The 22,899-nt window shown below is 40.0% G+C and overlaps 1 protein-coding gene across 6 annotated transcripts in view; it reads left to right on the top strand.

Annotated features, from left to right (window-relative positions):
* Positions 1-22,899, top strand: part of PDZRN4 (PDZ domain containing ring finger 4) — a 248,861-nt gene that overhangs the window by 184,733 nt on the left and 41,229 nt on the right. For all 6 annotated transcript variants that reach the window (XM_054056313.1, XM_054056312.1, XM_054056311.1 and 3 more), the window contains 2 exons: positions 18,060-18,313; positions 19,906-20,008. In XM_054056313.1, the coding sequence (XP_053912288.1) occupies positions 18,060-18,313; positions 19,906-20,008 (357 nt within the window). The remainder of the gene's footprint in view (positions 1-18,059; positions 18,314-19,905; positions 20,009-22,899) is intronic.

Raw genomic sequence — 22,899 nt, 5'->3', positions numbered from 1 at the left:
GGTTTCCCAAAACGAGAAGGGCCAAAGTTGCACGTGGTGGTAAAAATATTTATTAACAAAAAGGTCAGTCAGGGAATGCAGAGAACAGAGGCAGAGGCAGCATGGAAGGAAATTTGGTTTTGTAGCTGAAGGTGGAGACAAGCAGTGTAAAGATAATCAATGTCCCCTGTTGGAACTTTAGTTTACAATTAAACCGTTCTCAAATATCAGCTGCTGTTCTATCTTATACCCTCTTTTTCCTTCTCCTCCTGAAAACAGAAAAATTCTGCTGGACTGCTTTGATGAAGTTGCTACAGGGTGAGGAAGATAAAATCCAACATAAGGAAGAGCTGTGCATCGTCACAAAACAATATAGTCTTCAGAAGTACTGCCTTACCTTTCATAGGGTTTCATATCTTTTCGTTGTTTTTTACTTGTTGTTAATGTCTTTTCCCAAAAAGAAAGCATATCTTTGTTTGGATTAATATTAGTACTCTGAAAGCTCATCCTAAATATGCCACAGAAGTGGCAAGTTGATGTTCGAGTTCCTAGCTAAATGCTGGATCACCCCTACCATGTCTCTGCACAGATAGTTTGTCATAGCCCAGTCTGTATCCTAATCTCATGTTTTTAATGTATATGAGCCACCAGCTTTTAATGGTACATTAGCTTTATTTGTACTTGGCAAAAATTATGTTCTAGTTTTGCACATTGTGGTCTATAAATATCTTTCTACTTCAGACAACAATATTCTGTCCTCCCATCAAGTATGTTTCCAACTTTGTTCACAAAACTTTTTTTTTCCTTTAGTTAAGATCAGTTTTACGTGTCACAAGCTTTATTTTACATGTGTGTTTCAGGGCACCAGTTAGTATAACAACATACATTCTAGCTTTTTCTCTTCATCCTGAGGACTTCTCCAGTCCATTATTTTGACACAGAAGGGAATTTCTGAATGCGTCAAATATCCTTTGAATGCTCCAAGCATAAACAAGCATGTTACATATCACAAGTTAAAAGCAAACCAGCGCAGTCCTGACCCAGCTGTATCATGTGCTACGCTGTGCAAGTACACAGAGATCCCAGTTGTGTAGTTAACTCTGCCTATGTCTGCTGTGTTACTGAAGCTGAGAGTCAGAAACCTGAAGGCAGAGTAGTTTCTGATGCCAGCAGTGTGCCAGCCTACTGCAAAGGGAACCTACCAGCAACAGAGCTGGACAGACCCTGCTCGCAGCTGGTAGATATTCTTTGCAGCTCTCATATTTTCCAGAAGCTGGACTTTCACGCCATTTACATCTGGATCTGCCAACTGGTGTCCAGATCTTAAATGAAGTCATTCAGATGTCAGATAGATTGGAAACGCAGGTACTCTGGCACAAGAACTGTCCTATTCCTGCTAACACTGTTTTGTGATTCCCCTCTTGGTAACACATGTAATACCAATATTAAACACTGGTTACACCTGGAGATACACAAGCAAGTTGAGGGTCAAATGTCAATCATAAATTTTGCCTGTTATTGTTTTGTGCTGTTGCTGCAGCTTTTATCAGATTTCAACATCTGCCCTTACTGCAGTTTGCTTTGCAGCTGTGCCCTTTTTTTGAAATTCAGAAGTGCTTTACAAACAACTCAGCAGAAACGGTGTATATATAGTGTAACATGTAGAACTCTACTGTTTTAACTTCAGCGTAACAACGGGCAGGGAAAAAGTCAAAATATAGTCATGTTAAGTGACTATGCAAAGGTGACAGGGCCATGCCAGTGACAAAGGCAGATCTTGGACATTCTCAGTCCAGTTCACAGCTCTGCTTGCATTTTTTATAACTTTTAAATGAAAAAAACACCCACTATCTGCGTACAAGAGCTGGCACAATATGTATCTCCATCATAGCTGTTTGGTGCTTCAGGTTAAATACTTCACACCTTTACAGCCTCGTTCAAACCCAGCTGATTATGATGTTTTGTGTAAATCCTTCTAAATTCATAGATAATTGACAAGAAAGGCTCTGAGGGGCTTACAGCCAACTATATTAGTGAAACTGCTTTAGGAAGTCTGAGTGCTGAGAAGCCTAGTACGGGAGAAAAATAAATGATTGCCCACGCACAACAACAGCTATACTAAATGAAATACCTCAGTTGTTTTCTATTTTATTTTTTCACGAAATACCCAAAGGCAAAAATCCACTTTCTGGATTAACAGCCTGTGAAATATTGCTCTGAAAAAATAAAACCATCTTTGAGCTAACTTATGGCAACACAGAAGGCATCAAGAAGCAGTGGAGTCTCTGCTGTGTTGGACTTTTGTAACTTGAAACCATGCTGAGTGAACATTTTTTTTTCTGCTTTTGTAAGGCATGGGAAGGATAATTTCTGTCCAAGACTACAAATCAGATCTCATACTGGGAAATATGTTTACAATACCCTTGCATACTCCTATCTATTAATAGAGATGTTCTCCCGGGATTACCAAAAGCCATTAAAAAAATATATAATTTTTCAGCATTTAAAAAATATGGGTTTTTCCTATCTTCACTCATTTTATTTTCATGCCTGAATTTTGTCTCTAAATTCTCCAAAACAGAGGTCATGTCATTTGATAAATTAAAAAGATATTCACATATTATCTGAGGTGCTGAAATTTATAACCAGCTCATTTTTCCATACCCCGTTGTCATTGGAGGGAGGTGGCTGTGTCCAGAGGGTGACTCAGCTTACTCACAGCTAGTTTATATCTCTTACCCTCTCCTCCCCTGTCTTGTCTTTGTCTATAGAAGGAGACTTGTCAGATGAATTGTCTGAATCGTCTCCCATGCTGTATATTTCAAAATAAAACTACCAGGGTTTTTTTCCTGCATAAATTCTGTGAGTAATTGTACTTGTGAAGTAGCTCAAGATCCTGTGTAGTTTGCCTTGGATAAGTATTTGCAGCTATGCACCTAGATAACCCTACTGAATCCTTATTTCTGTATCTCTCTGGGGTTTTTTTCCCCCCATATTTCCCCAATTTTTAAGTCCTCTGGTGTCTGCAAAGAGGCAGATTTACCACTGCTTCCCTTTTCTTCTAGACACCTGTTTTGGATTTAAGTGGATGATATCGGTGCCCTAGACAGAAAGTCAACACAGTCACCAGTTGGCTGGGCAAGCAGTTTGTCTGGTTGCCCTGTAATTTGGTCTAGGTGATACCACTTAAGCTACCTGAAGTCTGGTCTTCCCTAAAGCTTACAAAATCTGCTGTTCGGTTCGTGAAACTTGTAACTTTAACCTGTTGATCAACAGCTGGTTAGTGTATAGATCAGAAAAGGTAGCCATGGGTTTATGTGAAAATTAGATGATACAAGGGAAATATAGTTTTTTCTTAGCTTGTGTCAGAGTTGATTGTAGAATCTGGTGAGCTGCAATGAAACCAAGATGGAAATGAATGCTGGAGATCTGCTTCTTATTATCATGCTGCCAATACCTCGTGATACCAAAGGCTGTCCAAAATGTAGTTGTTGTTCATTTTGTAACAGTGAAGCAAAATTCTCTATATTTTTTTGGTTGAGTGTGGTTAAGTGGGAAACTCTTAGGGACTCTGAAATTCTGTTTAGTGGTGTACCTCATAGAAAATCATTTGGGGGTTAGTGTCCCGTAGTTGAGGTCACTTGAGGCTCCTTTGGTATATTCCCCCAGAAAGGTTCCAGATAAGGAACACCAGTGTCGAGAGAAGTAGTAGTCAGGATGAATAGGGAGATTTCTTAAACTGGTTTAGCACACAGGAGATGGTAGAATAAAATTAAATCATGTATCTATGCTTAGGAGCATTGTGGGATTTGAAAATAGCCTTCAAGTTCAGCATACACAGTGTAAAAAGTGTTAGAGTACAATCTGAAGAAAAGGATGATTATACATAGGGGAGGTAAAGGGTAAGTGGAATCTAATGAATCACAGACCAAGCAGGGGTAGATGGTTACAAAGCCAGGCTAGCCTGATAGACTTTTTGATTAGCAAATGCCTTATCTTGACAAAGTCTGTGTGGTAGGTACTCTTTATCTGGACTTCAGAGAAACAAAAATATCTGATGTGGTATTACCAGGGAAAATGCTAGCTAAAGTGGAGCAGAAACTGTTAGATAAGCAGTCATGAGTTGACTCTAGAGGAAAATCAACCTACATGTAGTGTTAAAAAGGAAAGCGAAAGGCTGGAGAGAGGTTGCTGTTGGAGCTCCAGAAGGGTTTGTCTTTGCAGTGATCTTGATTAATAATGTTATTAGTGACCTTTGCAGAAATATCAGCAAATCTCACCTGCCAATTCATGGTGACATGTCTAGCATCTTCTAGAATACCAATGGCTTCAGCAGGACTGGGAGGCTTACCTGGGAACCCTGGGGGTTGAAAGGAGGAGAGCAGGGAGGGGAAAAGGCTAAATATTGAGGGAAGAAGGTGAAGGAAAAAAGAGAAGCAGTGTAATGAGTCATAGTCTAGGAAAGTACAGTAACAAGAATATAATAAGTAGAAGAGAGCCAGAGGTTGAAACTAGACCTGTCATTTCTCTCATTTGCTCCTCTACTGAGAGGTTTCTGAACACAGCTATTGTGCGTATTTGGTTGGGATGGAGGGAGCATTTCAGAAAAGTATCCTTCACCTACCCACACTAACTCCTTAACTCCAGTCCTACTTCATAGCTGGTTTGAGATTTAATTACTCAAATTATAGATTCAGAAAGTGGTGTGTAAGTTCTCGCATTCCAGAAGGTCCAGTAACCTGATGGGAGGACTTCCTTGCATGAAAGACATGATTTAATACTCACACTGAGTTCAGCTTTCATCGTTTCTAAGCAAATTACTTATTTGTTCAGTTGCTGTGTCAACGTGCAGCAGCTACTGCCCCAAATCCTCACTGTCCTCATTTATTAGAGGAAAACCTTATATTCTGATGGTTTCCTTACTTTTAAAGTCTGGCTGAGTAGGCTGGATCTGGAGTAAAACGGAAGACCTGATAGGGAGAAATGTCTGCTTAACTGCCAGGCTTCGAATGCAGCTCCAGAAGTGTCTTTTGGGTTTGCTTCCTGCCTGCTGTGCACCATGCCTGCTCGCTTGCCCGTAGACCACATGCATCTCCTTCCTCAAAGCTTGTGGGGCTCTGTGCCTCATCCACATAACAGAGGGTGAAATAAGGATACTGAATCCCTTTCGGTACTCATGCACCTCATCTGCTGATCATGCATGAGGATGTCAGATGGGACAGAATCCCTCTCTCTGAGATCACAGTATCACAAGCTGCTCCATATAATCCTTCTCTCACTCAATAAAGCTGCGTGACATACAAAACACAATGGTTCATCTGTAGCTTGTTTCCACTGACCGCAGTAGGCATCGGGAGAAGCTGGAGCTTAAGATTGCATGGCTGAGTATCTGGCCTTGCCATTTCTGGATTTTCCTAAGGCTGAATTTTAGAGGGAGAGATGGAGAGAACAAATGCATGTTCTGGATGTGTGTACAATAGCACTGGCTATCTTAACTGTGTTTTAGTGAGACTTCTGCACTGACAAATGAGTATAATGGGATTTCCATTTGGTGTTAATAAAAGCAGTAGAGGCCAGTATGCAAATGCTTTGCCACAAAAATATCTTCTCCGAGAATCTCCAACAGGAACAGATTTGTCTCCTATGTATGTAAATATTGAATTTTCACATAATTCGGAACCTACAGTCCCTTTTCTCAGATATTTTTCTTGTTGTCTAGCAGAATATCAATAATTAACTGCAAAGCAGTCACTGTGAGGAACAGTACTATGAATATTGACTTGGCAGGTTTAATTTTAAATTGTCAGCCCAAAAATTCCTGGCTGGAGCCTTGCCCAGTATTTCCCATTTTTTGTATGAATAGTAATCAAAGAATTTTCTTTATCATGAGGTCTTGGAGGCAGACTTGAAACACAGAGGACGAAATGGTTTGTCCTTAGAACAAAGAACAGTGCTATGAGGGTTGGAGACCTGCACTCGTGTGGTTCACTCTCAGATGTGGAAGCTGGCCAAATTTCCCTGGTGGCCTGGCCTTTCTGCCGCAGTTCCATGTCAGTGACCGAGCCCAACAAGTGTCAGGATGAATTGAAATAGCAGAATTGATTGCTGGGAATGATTTATGCCTGTCTGCCTCTCTTCGGGTGGGGAGGGTTTGTTTAAATTTTGCCCTGCCATTTTCAACTGGCTTTAGACATTTCTCAATTTATTGGAAGTCTCTGCTTTTCAGCTGCAGTTCTTTTTAGCAATAACTTTATGCTATGACATTTTACTTCGCTAGCTTTTGATGCCAGCTTACCATGAAAGTTTAAGGAGCCTGCCTCTCAAAGAATATATCCGTCAGCAGTGGTATGAAAGCTACTCTCAAGTCCTACATGATGTGGGTTTTGAAACAGGCCTATTTGATTTCAAATTTAAGCAGAAAAATATTCATTTCTCCAACCAAGTCTTTCTATAACCTTTTCAACAAGTAAGCTGAGGAAAAAAACCTGAATTCAGGTACATATGATCTGTAAGAGCATCTAGAATTAGGACTTCATTGAAATTTGCACTTGGCTACTGTATATCCATCCAAATGCAAGTCTACACCACTCCTCCCTGGCTGGGTCTTACTCTTCAAAGTACAAATACAGATTCTACAAGTTGAGATGTTGTAACATCATATTTTGAGTTCTGTAAGTATAAATGTGATGTTTTGCCACAGTTTCTTGCCACTGGCTGGAGGAGGTTGCAGAAGTTAGTGTAAATAAACACCCCAAGGCAGAGGTCATGGTTAGATGGCAAACATGACATCTTAAAATCTGGCTTTGCAGTTTAATTAAGAAGTTCAGTTGAAAAGTGTTACTTTCAGTGTTGCTGATTTTGGTGAAATGGCTTCGTTGGTTCAGGAACTTTGGTTTTGCAAACACTGTACTGTTCTTAAAGCTTACTGAAAGCATTTCTAGATAGTCAGCTGTTACTTGATCATTCTTTTATAAGCATATAGAGAACTTACGTCTCCCTTTATAAAAAAAAATACAATTTATATATTTGCAGCAGGAATGTTTGTGGACGTAACACTTTTCTTTTAATATATAGTGTAAAACATAAAGTGACTTATATTCTAATTTCACTGGTAACTTCTTTTTTCATGAACTGTCATATAAAATAAAAAAAAACCCAAACATTTCTTTGAAAGGACTTTATTCCTGAGACAAAACGAAAATGACGTTGCCTTTGTCTTGATATACCACGGTGGGCCATGGTTAAAGTATTTTCATTGTCTAGGCTATAAACCTTATTTTCAAGTATGTCTATTTTAATTCATGTTCCCTCATAATTCGTAGTCTAAATTCTCAGCACACACACAGATGCATAATCATTATTTTTACTGCAGCAATATCTAGAAGGCCCTATTTTGGGGCTTTGTGTTGCTGAATGTTGTATAACCACAGACACACGGTCCTTGCACCCAGGCATATTTTTCAAAATAGATAAGTATAGGAGGTGTAAAGTGTGGAATGCAGTATTTTTTTAGTGTTTTAATTAAGTTGTTCGTGCTGCTTCTACATAAGATAATCAAAAGGCTGTCAAATGATCTCATTACTTATTAAAGGATAACTCTGTTGCACCGAACAGAAAGAATTACTCTGTTCCTGATGTTAAAAGGTCTTTTCTAGTCTGTATGCTAAACTGCACCATCTGATGTCGGTGCACAGCAGTTGAAAGCAACAAGAGCTACCCACATGTAACCAAAAGCCATTTTTTTCTCTGAGCAGTGAACACAGAGATTCTTCAAAATCTGCCTAGATTTCTGTGATATTTGTACTGCAAAGCTATGGTACAGATCTGATTCGTGCAGCATATTCAGTGGCCAGTTGACCACACAGCCTTGGATATAAGCCATATGAAAGCTCCCTACCATGTTTTTCAGCCGTTTGATCCTGAACAGACTTGCTGTGCTTTGGAGAGCTGGAACAGCAGCCCTGATGCAGTCTTGCCGTACACCCAGAACTGCTAGAAGGAGACCAATGAGCATTGTGTGAACTTCCTCAATAATTGCCTTTTGAGAAAGTTTGAAGAGCTTGTTGCAAAAACGAGCCAGCTACTTCATTCTCTCCTGAAGCCAGTACTGAAAGGCTTCACGAGTAGACTTCATGAAGGGGAAAGTTCCCTTTGTAGCTGCTAAGTACTAAAACTGTACAGCACTGGCTTCTGCTGCTGATGCTGCAGAGTCTAAATCCAAGAAGATAAAGGAAGTAAAAAGGGGAAGAGAAAGATAAGGGACAGAATCCAAAAAGGCAAATGGAGTAAAACAGAGGAAGGAAGTGGTAGGGGAGGCAGAGATATGGAGAGAGGAAGGGGAGAGACACTCCAGAAGAAAAAACAGACATAGAAGCAGTGGGACAGAAATAGCAGCAGTAATTGATTTTCGGTTGGGAAAAAGCTGCAGCTTGTACTACTGAAGATGCGTACACAGTCATAATGCTTTATAAATCAGGTAATATTAGGCTGGTCCTAATAGTCACATCCTTTGTATTTTTTTCTTACTAAGGAATGTGGAAATTAAACTTCAGAAACTAACAACTTAAAATATTTCTTTATCAGTGCAGTAACCCATGACTCAGTAGGAAAGTAAAATAATACGGCATAACAATATAGTCTTGGAAAGGGCATTTCAAAAGTAGGAAAGAGAGAAGCAAAAGGGAAGAAACAGACACAAATATGTTTTATATGATATCTATATATGCATCAACATGTAATTTCTTATATGTTCATGTGTGTAACTAAACATGTACAAACAAAATTGTGAAAACTATTTTTAAAATGTTTAATCCTGTTAAAAGTTGGAAAGAATTTTAGCAAGTACTTTTATGCATCAAAAGAAGTGCCAATATGCTGCTTCTGGAGTAAAGCCATGAAAATCAACGGAGAACAAAAGTGTTAAATAAGTGCTGAGGCAGCATGAGAGAAGGATGGAAAAATAATGAAAGGAACCCTCCAGGTCCTTATTGGCCACTTCCTTCCTTTGTTTTACTCGTGAGAGGAGGAGCTTTTTCTGTTCCTTCAAGAGGACAATTAAAATAGATAACGCAGTGAGAAATGTTAAAGAACAAATCTGTTGTATGGTCGTTAAAGAAAAACAAGTGCAGATGCTTTTAGGGAGCACTCTAACCTTAGCACAACATGTTGTTGGCTCCCCAGCTGGATATTGGGGGTGGGTTAGGTGTGTGGCAGCACCTGGGGCTGGCCAGAGTTTCAAGTGGGGGACAGAACCGGGCTCGGTGCTGTGATGATGAGTTTAAGATCACTGCTGATTTGCAGTGTCAAACACTGGCGTGTGGAGCATCCTCTTGGCTGAGACAAAACTCTACTTATGACAGAGGCTGGAGGCAACATGCTGTCGTCTGCTCCTCTCTGCAGCTTTTAAGAGCCAGCCCAGTGCACTGGTGCTTGCTGGTGGATGTGCTGGCAGAAGTGTGCTCCCTTGCTGGGGTGCTGACTGTTGTGCACGGGGGAAGCAGACTCCTGGCACTGGAACTGTAGTCAGGAGCAAGGTGCTGAGACTCTGCCAGCTGCCTGTGCTGCTGCCACCATCTGCCCCACTCCTGCACAGCTGGAGTGAGCGAGAGTTAGTCTTCAGCTCTGGGAGAACCCTAGATCTTGCTGCGCTACCTTAAATTGAATTTAAAATAAAATATGAAATCTGCGTTGTGCTTAACCACATCCTTTAAATGGGGAATTTTAATAATGTGCCAACAGCAGCAGTTTGGAGTATCTTACTGAGGAAAAGGTCACCATGCCCATAAGTTATCCTAGCATTTGATCAGTGGCCTCTTTTCCAAAGACTTTAAGTCTCATTATTCACTGCTTATAAAGTCACTTGAGATATAAAAAGTCTTTTTATAGTAATAAAAGAACTCCCACAATTAGCTAGAAGGCAGCCATCTATCTTCTTAAACTACTCAGTTCAGAGGAGACTGCGAGTTTCAGGCATCTATATGTGGATGAATTGTTATGACAGTGATAAGTGTAACATTCATGTGGTGATGCCCGCTGTGGCTGAGTTCATGGAAGGCTGGAGGTTTTTTAGAGGTGAAAGAGAAACTTTTTTTTGTTAGTGGAATGTAGAATATGATTCCCTGAAAAGGAAAAAAATTATTTACAGTCCTGAAATCTACCATTCAGCCCTTCCACTGTTCTTTGGGAATTACGAATGATTAAAGACTGTCATTAATTAGATCTCTTAAAACTTTAATGGCAACAACCTTTTGAAGTGCTTCTTCCTTGAGAAAAATACATAACCTGGAAAGGAAAATGGAGAGGGAGGTTGTGGTAGAGCAGAAATACTGTGAATTTCACAGGAGAATATAGCATTCAGTGCAGAGGCTTAGAGATAAAAATGATTTCTTCTGAGTACACACACTGGCCTTTGATTGTATTTTTCCCCACCACCAAAGGGTTGCTGTATATGGTAGATCTCACGAGAGATTTATATAGTGTCCTGTCCCCAAATAGAAAAGGTTTGCAATGATTAATGTAATGATAATGGTTTAATTATATCAAGAAGTGACTCAATGTATTTTATGCATGCCACAGCCAGTTTAGTCTTTATTGCCCTCAGGCAGAATCCTAATATCATCAGAAAAACTGGTTGTCAATATTAAAAGCAATTTACATAGTAAATATACTCCTTGTTACATCACCATCTGGGTTAGTTGAGCATTTGTGTTGGTACCAGGAGGTGCTGGTGAAGGCAGACGTCACAACTGTTCAGACTGTCCAGCTGTCACCATAGGAAGATGACAAGTTCCAGTGTTCCCGCCCCACTAGAAGGGGACAGGTTTGGTGAAAGGGCAGCAGGAGGTGTTCGTGGAGAGGGGTTCAGGAGAGGAAAGATGGAGGGCCTTAGAACTGAGAGGCATGAGAGAAGGGACACTTCTGAGCACGCAAGAAAGGTCCACGCTGAAAGAAAAAGAGTGAGAAAAGCAAACATTCTGAGAGAAGATAGAGACCAGAGGCAGCAAAGCAAGGGGGAGGAGAACAACACTCACAGTACCAGCTGGAAGAGGATACAAGAAAGGTGAGCACAGCAACTAGTGGCATGTCTGCCAGGAAAATTGAGGGAGTCAGAAAAGGAGAATAGCAGCTGCTGACAAATGCACATGTACCAGCATTTGCCTCCAGACAGCTCACAATGAAAGGAATGCAGTGATTCTTAAATTTCATCTGATGTTTTCCTTTTACTCAGAAACAAACAGAACTGCAGATAATAGTATGTTGGTGATAGGATGAGAGGGAACGGCCTCAAGCTGCACCAGGGAAGGTTCAGATTGGACATTAGGAAAAACTTCTTCACTGATAGGGTTATCAAGCACCGGAATGGGCTGCCCAAGGAGATGATTAAGTCACCATCCCTGGAAGTATTTGAAAGACGGGTAGATAAACTGCTTAGGGATATGATTCGGTAGCGAACAGGTATCGTTGGGCTCGATGATCTCAAGGTCTTTTCCAACCTAGGGATTCTATTATTCTTCTATGATTCTCTGTTTCAAAATTCAATGAACATTTTCTGAGATGTTGCTGTGCTTTCTGAGCTGAGCTTTCCAAGCTGTTCTGATGTTGTTGAACATCAGCACTGAAGGATTTGAAAATATATTTGTGAGATGTGCATAGCTCTAACACACAGTAAAGAGGTGGAGGGGTTATCCACTTAGACTGCCAATCCTCATGTTATTAAGTCCAGGAATCATGTTGCATTTTGGCCACAAATTATAACTGCTAACTCAGTAGTGCTATTAGACTTGTTGGAGAGGGCATAGTTATCCTGGAGGTGTGAATTGTATCATCCAAGTGTTCTTCTGAAATATGTCTCAAGGTGAAGGCCCAGATCCACAAAGAGACTTCAGGCATGGAAACGGCAAGTGTCTCCCAGGATGGGCTTTTCCATACACTGTTCAAGGAAACTGAAATACTGAAAGGCATTTGCGGTAGATGATGGTTATGTCTAACTCAGCCAGCTGGAAGAAAGATATAGGCATGCATCCTTTCGCTGTACTCAAAACCTTAAATGCAACTAGGCAGTCAATAAATATGGTATTTAAAACCCCAAACCTCCTCCTACAGGCTGAGGTGGAGATCTTCAGCTCTTTGCTTACAATGGACTTGACTTTTCTTTCAAAACAGGGAGCACAATTCTACACATGAAGTTTTGGGAGATCCTTCTTGTCGTAGCAGTTTTGTTTTAGTTGGAGATGACTTGGTAAAGAAGGCAAAGTCATAGAGAAAAATATTTTAAACTAGAGTTTGTATTTGTTGGAGGACCGAAGTTGTGCAGGCACTTCTGTATTAGTTACGTTGCTCATTCATTTGCTGAATGAAGGGCACTTTCTCTAATCCAGTTTAAAAATCTTTTAAATTCCCTAGGATAGCTCCTTAGGCAATACTTCCAGGCACCGTCTAGTTCTTCACTGGTCATCTCTTGGGGGTGAGACATGTCCTTCATAGAGAGGAGTTGCAGCTGTCAGACCTGCCCACAGATGCTCTGGTTGTGGTGGACCAACTCTGACAAAATAAAGCGTTGTCTTGAGGTTAGTTGACAGAAGAGTGGGGTTTTTTTCTGATAGCTACTGTTTAGATAATCAACATTGTTGGGAAGTCACTTTTTTTTTTTCTCCCTCTAGAAGGAAGTTGTACAGAGTGGAAATAAATATATATCTATGTTTTCCTGCTTTTTGTAGCATTTAATTTGTCTTTCTTAGATTAAGGCTTGGCCATAGGCTTTTCAGCCACAGTAGATTTCTGATAAACACTGAGAAATGGAAGTGGTGCTGGTTATGTGTAGGAAGATGCACAGAACGTGGCAGTACTGAGCATTGCCTGGGTCTATCCGGTGTGGTCAAACCAGCTGCATGACCTATCAAACAAGACAAGCCTCAGCTCTACAGGTAGTGGAGATGTAATTCTCATTACAAGCCTGTGTTTCAGCCTGAGTTAAGCAGCCAGAGCCTGTGTGTTCAGCTGCTTGTGTAGCTTTCAGGAGGGATGACAAGTTGTGTCGGTCAGGGCAACAAAGGTTCAAATGGAAATAAGTATCATCTCATCTGGCTAAGGAAGAGGAAAAGTTATTAACCAGCATAATAAAAGTTGTCCTTGTACTGAACTTGCCTGAACCCTGACTGAGATAGTGGTATTAAGTAGTGGCTGAATTTGCTGCCTTTCAGATCAGCTTGCTCAAGAGGTGCAGCTTAGTACTGAACTGTAACCTGAAAGGTCATCATCTTGAATGCCCTTTCTGTACATGAAATATCCCATTTGCATTAATGGAAGACTTGCAGTGTCCTCTCTGGAACGTGTGTCGCAAGTAGCTCGTATGTCCTGTGCCGTGCTGTCCTGCCTGGAGAGCCTCACAACTCGTGGCCCTCAGCACTGGAAGTTTTCTAGAGGCTGTGTGTGCCAAAAGCTATGGGTCTGAGAGGAAGGTGGTGTGCTTTTGTTCTTTTTCTGTGGCTGGTAGTTAGGGTTCAAGTTCCTGTCCTAAAGAAGGACTGGTCAAACTAAGGGAGCCTGATCAATCCTTGGTGTCATTTTGCCATCCAAGGGTGCACCCAGGGTGTGGTAACCTGGATGCATTTAGGGCGAGGGATTGAAGGTGAAGAGACTGCTGTGATGAGAGCAGATTTAGCACCTGTCAGGTCAGAGACTTCTTCTGCACGGGTGTTGAAATCTCCTAGGACAGTGAGCCTTGTGTGAACTCCATCATCATGCCAGACAGTATCTCTGTCATTTCTCTGGGAAACCCTTATGTCTCAACATCTCTGCTCTGGCAGGATGCTCTGATTGTTCTTTTCTTTGCCCTTACTGACTAAAGGGAGGGTCTCCAAGGATTTTACTGTAGCAGAGCTGATCTTAAATTTCAACTTGCATATGCCGTATATGCTGAGTATAGGAGGTTATCTCATGAGCTGCTAATGTGACACCTTTTGTGCTAGTTGTGTTCATATAATTACACATGGTTTTTCCTTTTTTTTTCCCCTTTTGACCTTTTTCCATTTTTCTCATAATGTAGGGGAAGTGAAGACTACGGGGACAATGTCAACATTTCTGGCCCTCTTGATACAAAAATACAGGCCAGCGTTAAAAGAAATTATCAAGAGCAGAAGAGCATTAGAAGACAAGGCTATTTCCTTTCTCAGTCACAGGCACTTGAATTCTGGAAGCAAAATTTATTATTTTTTTTTTTTAGAACTCAAAGTATGAGGATGACTTAACAACCATTGGCCCACATTTTTTTTAAAGTCATGTTTTTGTTATTTAGTCCTGTCCGTCCCTCCTTTTCTGCTGTTCATCTCTGTGTGAGCAGGAATAATCCTATGTATAGTGGTGCTGGCACTAGAAGTGGCAGTTGGCCAATGTCAGTTGATTTGCGCACAAAAGACAAAGCCCATTTGCTTGTTTATATTCTGACACTGATGAAGTTTTGCATGTGGCTGGATTTAGAGCAAAAATCCAGAGGGGATGGCCAGGATCCAGGCAGTGGCCACCAGTCACTCTGGGGGAGATGTTGACAAGAGTCCCAGATTTTGCTGTGTGTCCAAAAGCAGGGGGACAGTGTTCATTAAACAGAAGCTTAATCAAACAGGACAGGAGGATGGTTTACATGATAAAAGATATATTCTTTATTTAACATTCACAACTTGCTTGTGGATTAATTAGCCCATCTGCTACAACAAATGTATTCCCATGTCTTTGTGTTGACTGTTAAAAGTGACTGATTTCTCTATGCACTTTAAAATAGTACCCTGGATTCCACTGAAAGTAACCTTTCTGAAGCAAGGAATTTATTTAATCATCCACTAAGAACATGTAAGTGGCTTGCTGTAAGTAAGTGCTCAGCTGTCTACGGCTCCCAGGGTAACTATATGTGAGTGTTAAGTTAGGGGATAATGCAGAAGGCAGAAAACCCATAAAGAAGCCACGTGAAAAGAGCTTCCAACCCCATCTGTAGTATTGGCTTTAGGTTTTAAAACAAATTCTTTCTTCCCAGCCCCAAGCGGGCAGGACAGCTGCCAGCATAGAGTAATTCAACTATAGATTTTCTTCTGAGAAAGGCAGCATTCGTAAATTAGGTGACCTTTATGCAGATTGACAAAGTGTGTTGATGAACTTCAAGTGACAATTTAAACAAGTATTGGGTGTTCAAAGTGTTTGTATTTCATAAGAAATAACATAAAGGACGGAATGTTTTAAAAGTCTTTAAATTAAGTAGGCACTTAAATGAAAATAGGGGTCAGCCATAGGTTCCCAAGATAAATGAAAATGTTTATCTTTTGTGATTTTTCACATTCATGTGATTTTAAAATATTATTATTATTCTTTGGAAATAAAATTTGCATGGATATGGCATTGTGGTGAATTTATGTCTGTTTCCTCTGAATAAGTGATAAATATTGAGTGATGCAAATAAACAGAGGTTTTCATTTTCCAAAAAAATCTAATATATTTTATATGCCATCCAAATATCTTTTTGCTTTGCTAGTATGGATCTGTGGTAAAATGGTCAGCTTATGCCAAAAAGCAGGTGGTTTAGCTAGGATACAGAAGGATTGCATACTTTATACTTGAATAGGGAAAAAATTGATACAATGCCATGTGGTGTTTATTCTCAAGCATTTGCTTTTAGGAGAAACACCATATAGTTATCTGAAACTTAAAAAGTGTTAGAAGGGTTTTGGGAGGCAGGAAAGTAATTTTTCTGTTCCTAGGGCCCTAGAAATGAGAGTTACTCAGATGGCCTATAGGATGCTCTTGTTACTAAAACTGCAGAAACTGTGAAAACTGTGGGAAATTGTGTACTTGATAGGATCTGAGTTAGAAGCAAGGATGAAGCAAAGACTGGAGCTGAAGAGTGACTAGAATACCCAGGCTTGAAGCTTTATCTCTAACTGCCTCTATTAGACGGGTCTGAGTCTGAACATCCTGACAGTCTAACTTGTGCTATCGCAGAGGTTTTGCAGCTTACTCCTTGGGGAAGTTTCTTTTTTTTTCCTATAATGTAATTTGTTCTTCAGCTGTTCTGGCCCTTCCTCTTATATGCCACTGACATTTTTCCATCTGACTTATATTAATGTAACCCAAGGTTACAATTTGATGGATGATAATTTAAATTATAACTTAAAATTTTAGCATTTTTTGCTTCAGTCATCAGAGAAACTGTACATGTGCATTCAACTTAGATGTCTAATCTAGCTGCCATTCATATTACTTGATAAAAGCCTAAGCTACAGTGATGTGACACTTTTGGAGATCCCAGGCATTCAGCACAGAGACTTGTGAGCTTTTCTTTTATAGAAATCTGTACAGGTAATTTCTAGCCTTCTCATCACCACATACAGCATGAGATCTAGTTAGATTAATTCACCTTTGCATTGGTGGCAACACTACAGTGTGGTTGTTTTGCATGTCTTCTTGAGTAATGTGGCCACAAAAGTGCTGCACCTTTGGAAGCTGTGTCAGAGGAAAGCTGATTCTAACTTTACTCAAGCACACGCTCTGGAAATGTATTGAGTTGATGTATACCTGTAATTAATGGTTGGCTGTATCGTAACAATCCACGTGAATAAATGGGACTATGGTTATACGTGTTGCCTAAAATACGACATTTTTAATTGTGAGTGTTTCTCCTGGAAGCCTTTAAAATGTTACTGAGTGCTGCTGAATGGCTTTGCTGAGTTTACTGGCATTGTTCTTTTTTGCATGTTTCTCCTTTTTTGACAAGAATATTCCGAGATTTCTTGAATGAAAGAGTGATGTGACAAATCAGTTTTGTTTTCAACCAGTATTTGCAGGCATTGGGGAGAATTGAGTTACAAAGTCTGTCCCATTTCTGGGTAGCATTTAGACTCAGTTTATTAAGCAGAAATTTCATGGCTTCACTGTCTATACAACAAAGGTAATTTGGTCAGGAACTCACAGTAGAATCCTGTCCTACCAGTGTAGAGATTTTCCCAGGGGTATAAATTTTAATGAGGCTTTGGTACCCTTAGATATCCACATTTTTCTCTAGAAAACTGTGCCTTCCTGTCCTGGCACAGGATTATCACTCCACAGCAGCTCACAACAGTTAGGTCCTGTGCAGTAGTAGACAGTAATCCCATTACTCTGGAAACAGTATAGCAGTGTTTTCCATGTAAGGATGCTGCAAAGCCCCTGTGTCCTAGGGCTTAGCCACTGACTGACATTGACAAATTAGCTCTCACATTTTGTAGTGGAATGATATTTGGCAAGTTTGCTGTAATCACCTGAATTCATGTGATTTTAGCATCACCCAGCCTTGCAGTTAGATTTTTTTTAATACTAGAAGGCTGCATCTGGGAGGAATTTGCTGTTTTGTCTGTGGCAGAGAGAAACCTTGCCACAGTTTTAGTTTTGCCAAGCTATGCTGCATTTGCAGCATAATTTTCTGTGGTTTATTACTTGTTTGTTTCTAGCAAATAATTTCTTTAGTTTCTCTGATTCAGATTTCTCTTTACTTGAAAGAGCAGCAGCTGACTGTGTTAGTCAAATCTTCCTGTCTTTGGTCTTAATGATTGTATAATGACCACAGCCAATAAGTGACAAAACACTGGAAATTGGCCTTTTTTCTTTTTAGACATCAGAGACATGTTTATTGACACCTGCATTAATAACAATGCTGTGCCAGAAATACTGTAAAACAGATGCATTCCATAGAAGATGCTTAAATTGAAAATTAAAGGCACCCCTCCTTTTTTATTTGTATTTTATGAGGTAAAGGAAATAGGATGAAAGCAGTAATTTTAAATGTACTTTTAGATGCTGTAGTTTCTTCGCTGTGTTCTGATTCCATTGGCACAGTTATGGAAGAGTTCAAATGATGTCTAATTTCTGCGAAGATTAAAGAATTTATTTCCCCTCCCAGCCTTATCTTTCTTCTTACATGGATGCCAAAATAGGTCTCCTCATGTCAGCACGTAGCTTGATGTACTGCACAAATAATTAATCACCCTGTATATTTTACACCCATGTTTCTATGCTACCATTTCTCTTGTAAGTAATGTTTGGTATATTTTTCTGGTTTTCTCTAGGTCAATGGAAAGGACCTCTCCAAGGCCACTCATGAAGAGGCAGTGGAAGCTTTTCGCAATGCCAAGGACCCGATTGTAGTTCAGGTTTTACGACGAGCCCCCATTAGCAAAGCTCATGGTAGTTCTCAGGATGTTCAGCTTGTGGATGTCAGCACTCAGACTGACATCACTTTTGAGCACATTATGGCTCTGGCCAAATTAAGGCCTTCCACACCACCAGTTCCTGATATCTGCCCTTTTCTGCTTTCAGACAGGTATGGCTTATCTTTTCCTGCTGTTTACCTGTGGGGTTGTGTCACTGTAGTTGTAGGCTTGTAGCCTTCTCTTGAAAAAGTCTCAGGAACGCTTTAAATAAGTTGTAAATGTCATGGATAGCCACTGTCCCATTCAGGCTTCTGTGATAGTTTTCTGAAACTCTAATACAGGAAAGGATCTTGGCCATGTTTACGTTGTGTTCATGTGTTTGTTCATCCAAAGCTAAGCCCTAGTCAAGAAGAAAAACATTTTTTTTCTGAAGTACTGAAAAGGCTTCTTTGAATCCAGAAAAAAACCTGCCTTGTTGCATTCTGTTCTTCCAGATTTCTTACGAAAAAATCAAGAAAACAAATCATTTCATTTAAAGGTTAACTAATCAGGAGCTATAGTCCAAAATATATTCTTTATATTCAAAAAATATTTAGAACAGAAGTACAATTTCATCTGCCATATGCAAATTATATGATTTAAATTGTACCTCAGTTGAATACTTTGAAATTATTACTATTGACTGCAAACATCAGTAGGTGGTGCTTATACAAAATTAGAGTGTACACTTCTTCCTCTTTGACTGTACCTCATGAGTAACATCATCTAGTGGCTGACCCTTGCCCTCTGCTGTAGCCAACTGACCTATGCTAGTCCTGGAGCTTTCCCACTGGCTTCCTGGCACACTGCATGTCTCTGCAGAATTGATACTAATGGAGAACATACCAGTTTTGACTGTGAAGTAGCTCCATTTTTAGAATGTCTAGATAAGCTGCGTAGGTGTTTGCCTCAGAGAGAGTTTGGATTGAGCCTACCACTCAGTGCTGCATAGCTAGGAAAATGATATGTGTATATTTTAGAGTTGTTACTGAATATTACTAACCTGTGTATTACTGTAGTTCAACTTCCCATGCCCTGAGTGTGGGCCAAAGTTTCCTACCTCTGCTAAGATAGTTCTGTGTGGTTGGGTCCACCTTTGGGTATAAGGCTGTACCTAAGTGCACATTGTAAAGACCTCATTTGTTCTTTGTGCTCCAAGTCCATTTAACAGTGCACTTTACTGACATTTGTAAGTGTGCAGTTACTCAAATGCATTTCACCACCGTTATCAGTTCAATAGAACAGGTTAATGCAAGTTGTTTTATGCAAGTTCTTGAACAATTTTTGAACAAATTTTGAACAATTATGGCTTGTAGATCGTGGACATTCAAGATTTTATAATCATATAATTAGTGAGTTGCCCCTGCGCGTGAATCTGATGTTTATGAGCAGAAGGAATCTCATAGTTTTACAATTAAGCAGTTTGGCCCAAACCAGACCATTTTAAGAAATCACCCTGGTCAAATCTGACAAAAGATGAACTCTGCAAAATACACTCAGCCGTAGTGTGAGCTTTTGTAAAAAAAAAAAAAAAAAACAAACAAAAGAAAACCAGCCCTTGCTACTTCTTGTTACAGTTCCTTTCAGGGTGTTGGGCCATTCAGAGTAGCATTCCAGGGATGAGAAAACTACAGAGAAGTGTGTGTGGGGGGGGTTTATCACTTTAAATTTACAAAAACCTGTTGTCTAATCTACTCTTCTTATACTGCTTTGTTCCACATAGCTGCCACTCTCTTCACCCAGTGGAGCATGAATTTTATGAAGGTAATGAGTATCTATCCAGCCTGCCTGCTGATGCTGATAGAGCAGAGGACTTTGAGTATGAGGTAAGATCACTGGCACACTGCAGCCTCTCTTTCTGTTATTACAGATGTGGTATTTGCACAGCTGATAGCAGGCTCCTCTGAGAAAAATAAGAGTGGAAATACGTCTTCTAGAAATCGGCTCGAAGGCTATTTAATTTTATACCTGTTTAATGTCACAGGCTTTACTGGGGTTAGGCTGCACATGTGAAAGGTGAAAGCACAACTCTGCAGTGGGTGGCTACATACAAGCCCCATTAAACGTGTTCTTTCTTTGTGTAGTGGATACTGTAATTCAGATGCTTTGCTTTTGCCGTTTTAACACTTTCAAAAAAGCTTTTCCAAAATTAAAAATGTTATCTGGAAGATTAATTGCTTCCCCTCCTCATTTTAAGAATTAATTGGCCTTGTATCTTATACTTTAGGAATCAGTCTTCCAGATACTTGGGGGTGTGCTTCAGTGTTTGTAAAATCAGATTAAAATTTTGGAAATGAATATAATTTCTATTACTTGCTCTTTGATAATTGAAATTGTAATTATTGCAAATACAAGAAATTGTGCTCTGTACCACAAATCTCCCTTTGCTGTTAGTGCATTGTACTCTACAATGACAACGGTGGATGTTTTTCTGAGTAACTGGAATATCACTATGTGGGGTTCCCAAAATGGTAACATGTGATTGATGATGTTGTTCTTCATTGGATTTTCATTTCAACCTCTAAATAGCCATCCTGTCAGCCAGTCATTAGTATTTCATGTTTTCCACTATGATCCAGTAACAAAATATTTGTAGGGACAGGCATAAGAAGCAGATGGTTCTTTTTATTGTTAAACAGTGCTGAGTCTTTGCATAGGTTCCAGTTACTGTATTTTAAATGAGTGATTATAAATAATTAAATATTTTTAATACAAGATTAAAAATATCCTATCCTTCTGTTTGCTTTAGCTTAAGAAACCTTTTTAAGGGTTTCATATAACTGGTTGACATTTGGAAATTAAATGAATGGCAAAAGCTTTGGCAAATATGCAGTGTGTTCACCTTATTGTGTCTTTAGCAGCTAAGATGCTTTATTGCAAGTTCAGCCCATTGTTCTTTTCTTCTAGCTGTCTAGGGAATTTGAAGTTCTTCCCCTAAGAAGCAGAAAAATCAAATAACATCTACTTACTGAATCTCTATCAGAGCAAGCAAACTTTTATTTGAACTCCTCAAAAAATCATTGCTAGGGGTTAGTGAAATCATTATTACTTCCCACATGGATTTTGGTGTGATATGTCACAGCAGAGCAATCTCAGAGCTTAAGTTCTGTTTTGACTCCCCATGTGTAACATAATATTAAATTTGTATGTTAAGTGTGTTTGTTTATGGTGCTTCTTCCTTAAATGCAATAGAAAGTATTTTTCTACTAATATTTAAATAAATTAGTAGTGTAAGCATCTAGAAAGAATAATGAAAATAATTTTCACAATTTAATCAGAATATCAGTGACATATCAGAGTTTACCTAGTGCAATCAAGTCCCTTTTATGACCATTATTAATCTCTAATAATAGCCGGCATAATTATTACGGCAATGGCAAATGCCTGGGCAGGTTCTGAGTTGCCTGTAATCACTGCTAATCACACCATCATAGTCATTAATTTGCTGTCAGCTGTGATTCAGTTGCCCAAGGCAAATTCACTGAGTGACTGAAATAAAGTGTTTCATGTGAAATTTAAATAGGGAAGGAACTGTCTAGCTTCCTTTGAAAAGAATGTTTTCTACTGTATGTGAAAGTTCTGAAGGAGAAACAAGAACATCTCAGAGCCTTCAACTAGCAGAGCTCTAAACATGACAGAAATTCCCAAAATCTAAGGCCATATAGTAATATTCTGATTTAATTTACTCATTGGTTGTATTATCTGTTATTTCGAGTCCTTGTAAGATATTATTAAACTCCTTTGCCTTAACTAGGTGGCTAGAAGAGTAGAGAGCATTGTCCCCAGAGATATATATCACTATCAGAAACAGTGTGACCAGCAGGTCCAGGGAGGTGATTCTCCCTCTGTACTCGGCACTGGTAAGACCACGCCTTGAGTACTGTGTTCAGTTCTGGGCCCCTCACCACAAGAAGGGTGTTGAGGCTCTGGAGCGTGTCCAGAGAAGAGCAACGAAGCTGGTGAGGGGGCTGGAGAACAAGTTTTATGAGGAGCGGCTGAGAGAGCTGGGGTTGTTTAGCCTGGAGAAGAGGAGGCTGAGGGGAGACCTTATTACTCTCTACAACTACCTGAAAGGAGGTTGTGGAGAGGAGGGAGCTGGCCTCTTCTCCCAAGTGACAGGGGACAGGACAGGGGGGAATGGCCTGAAGTTCCGCCAGGGGAGGTTCAGGCTGGATATCAGAAAAAAATTCTTCACAGAAAGAGTCATTGGGTACTGGAACAGGCTGCCCAGGGAGGTGGTCGAGTCACCTTCCCTGGAGGTGTTTAAGGAACAGGTTGATGAAGTGCTTAGGGACATGGTTTAAGGGAGTGTTAGGAATGGTTGGACTCGATGATCCAGTAGGTCCTTTCCAACCTGGTAATTCTATGATTCTATCAAAAAAAATAATTTTTGTAAATGACAGAGTAAGAAGGCACTTACCAGCTGCTGTTGCTGATCCAGGGAGGAAGCAGCAGGACAGTGAACATAGCAGAGGCTGTGGTCCAACAAAGTCTCTGCAGCAGTATTGGCCTAGGTGTACACTGCTGTGGCCACTCAGTCCCACCCCTTGCCCTGGTGTTTTTTGGCCCCTCAGTTATGCCAGCATTACTTTTTGAGACAGAGATGTGAGAAGTAATCCAATATTTTTAAAAAATAGATTGTTAGAAGAGTTGTTTTTAACCTAGCCCACTTGCCTGATCTAATTTCCAGCATAGCTCCACAAGCTGCTGTGTTGTG

The sequence above is a fragment of the Cuculus canorus genome, chromosome 1 (genome assembly GCF_017976375.1).
Source record: "Cuculus canorus isolate bCucCan1 chromosome 1, bCucCan1.pri, whole genome shotgun sequence".
Classification (NCBI taxonomy): domain Eukaryota; kingdom Metazoa; phylum Chordata; class Aves; order Cuculiformes; family Cuculidae; genus Cuculus; species Cuculus canorus.
This window is presented reverse-complemented; position numbering and strand designations above follow the sequence as displayed.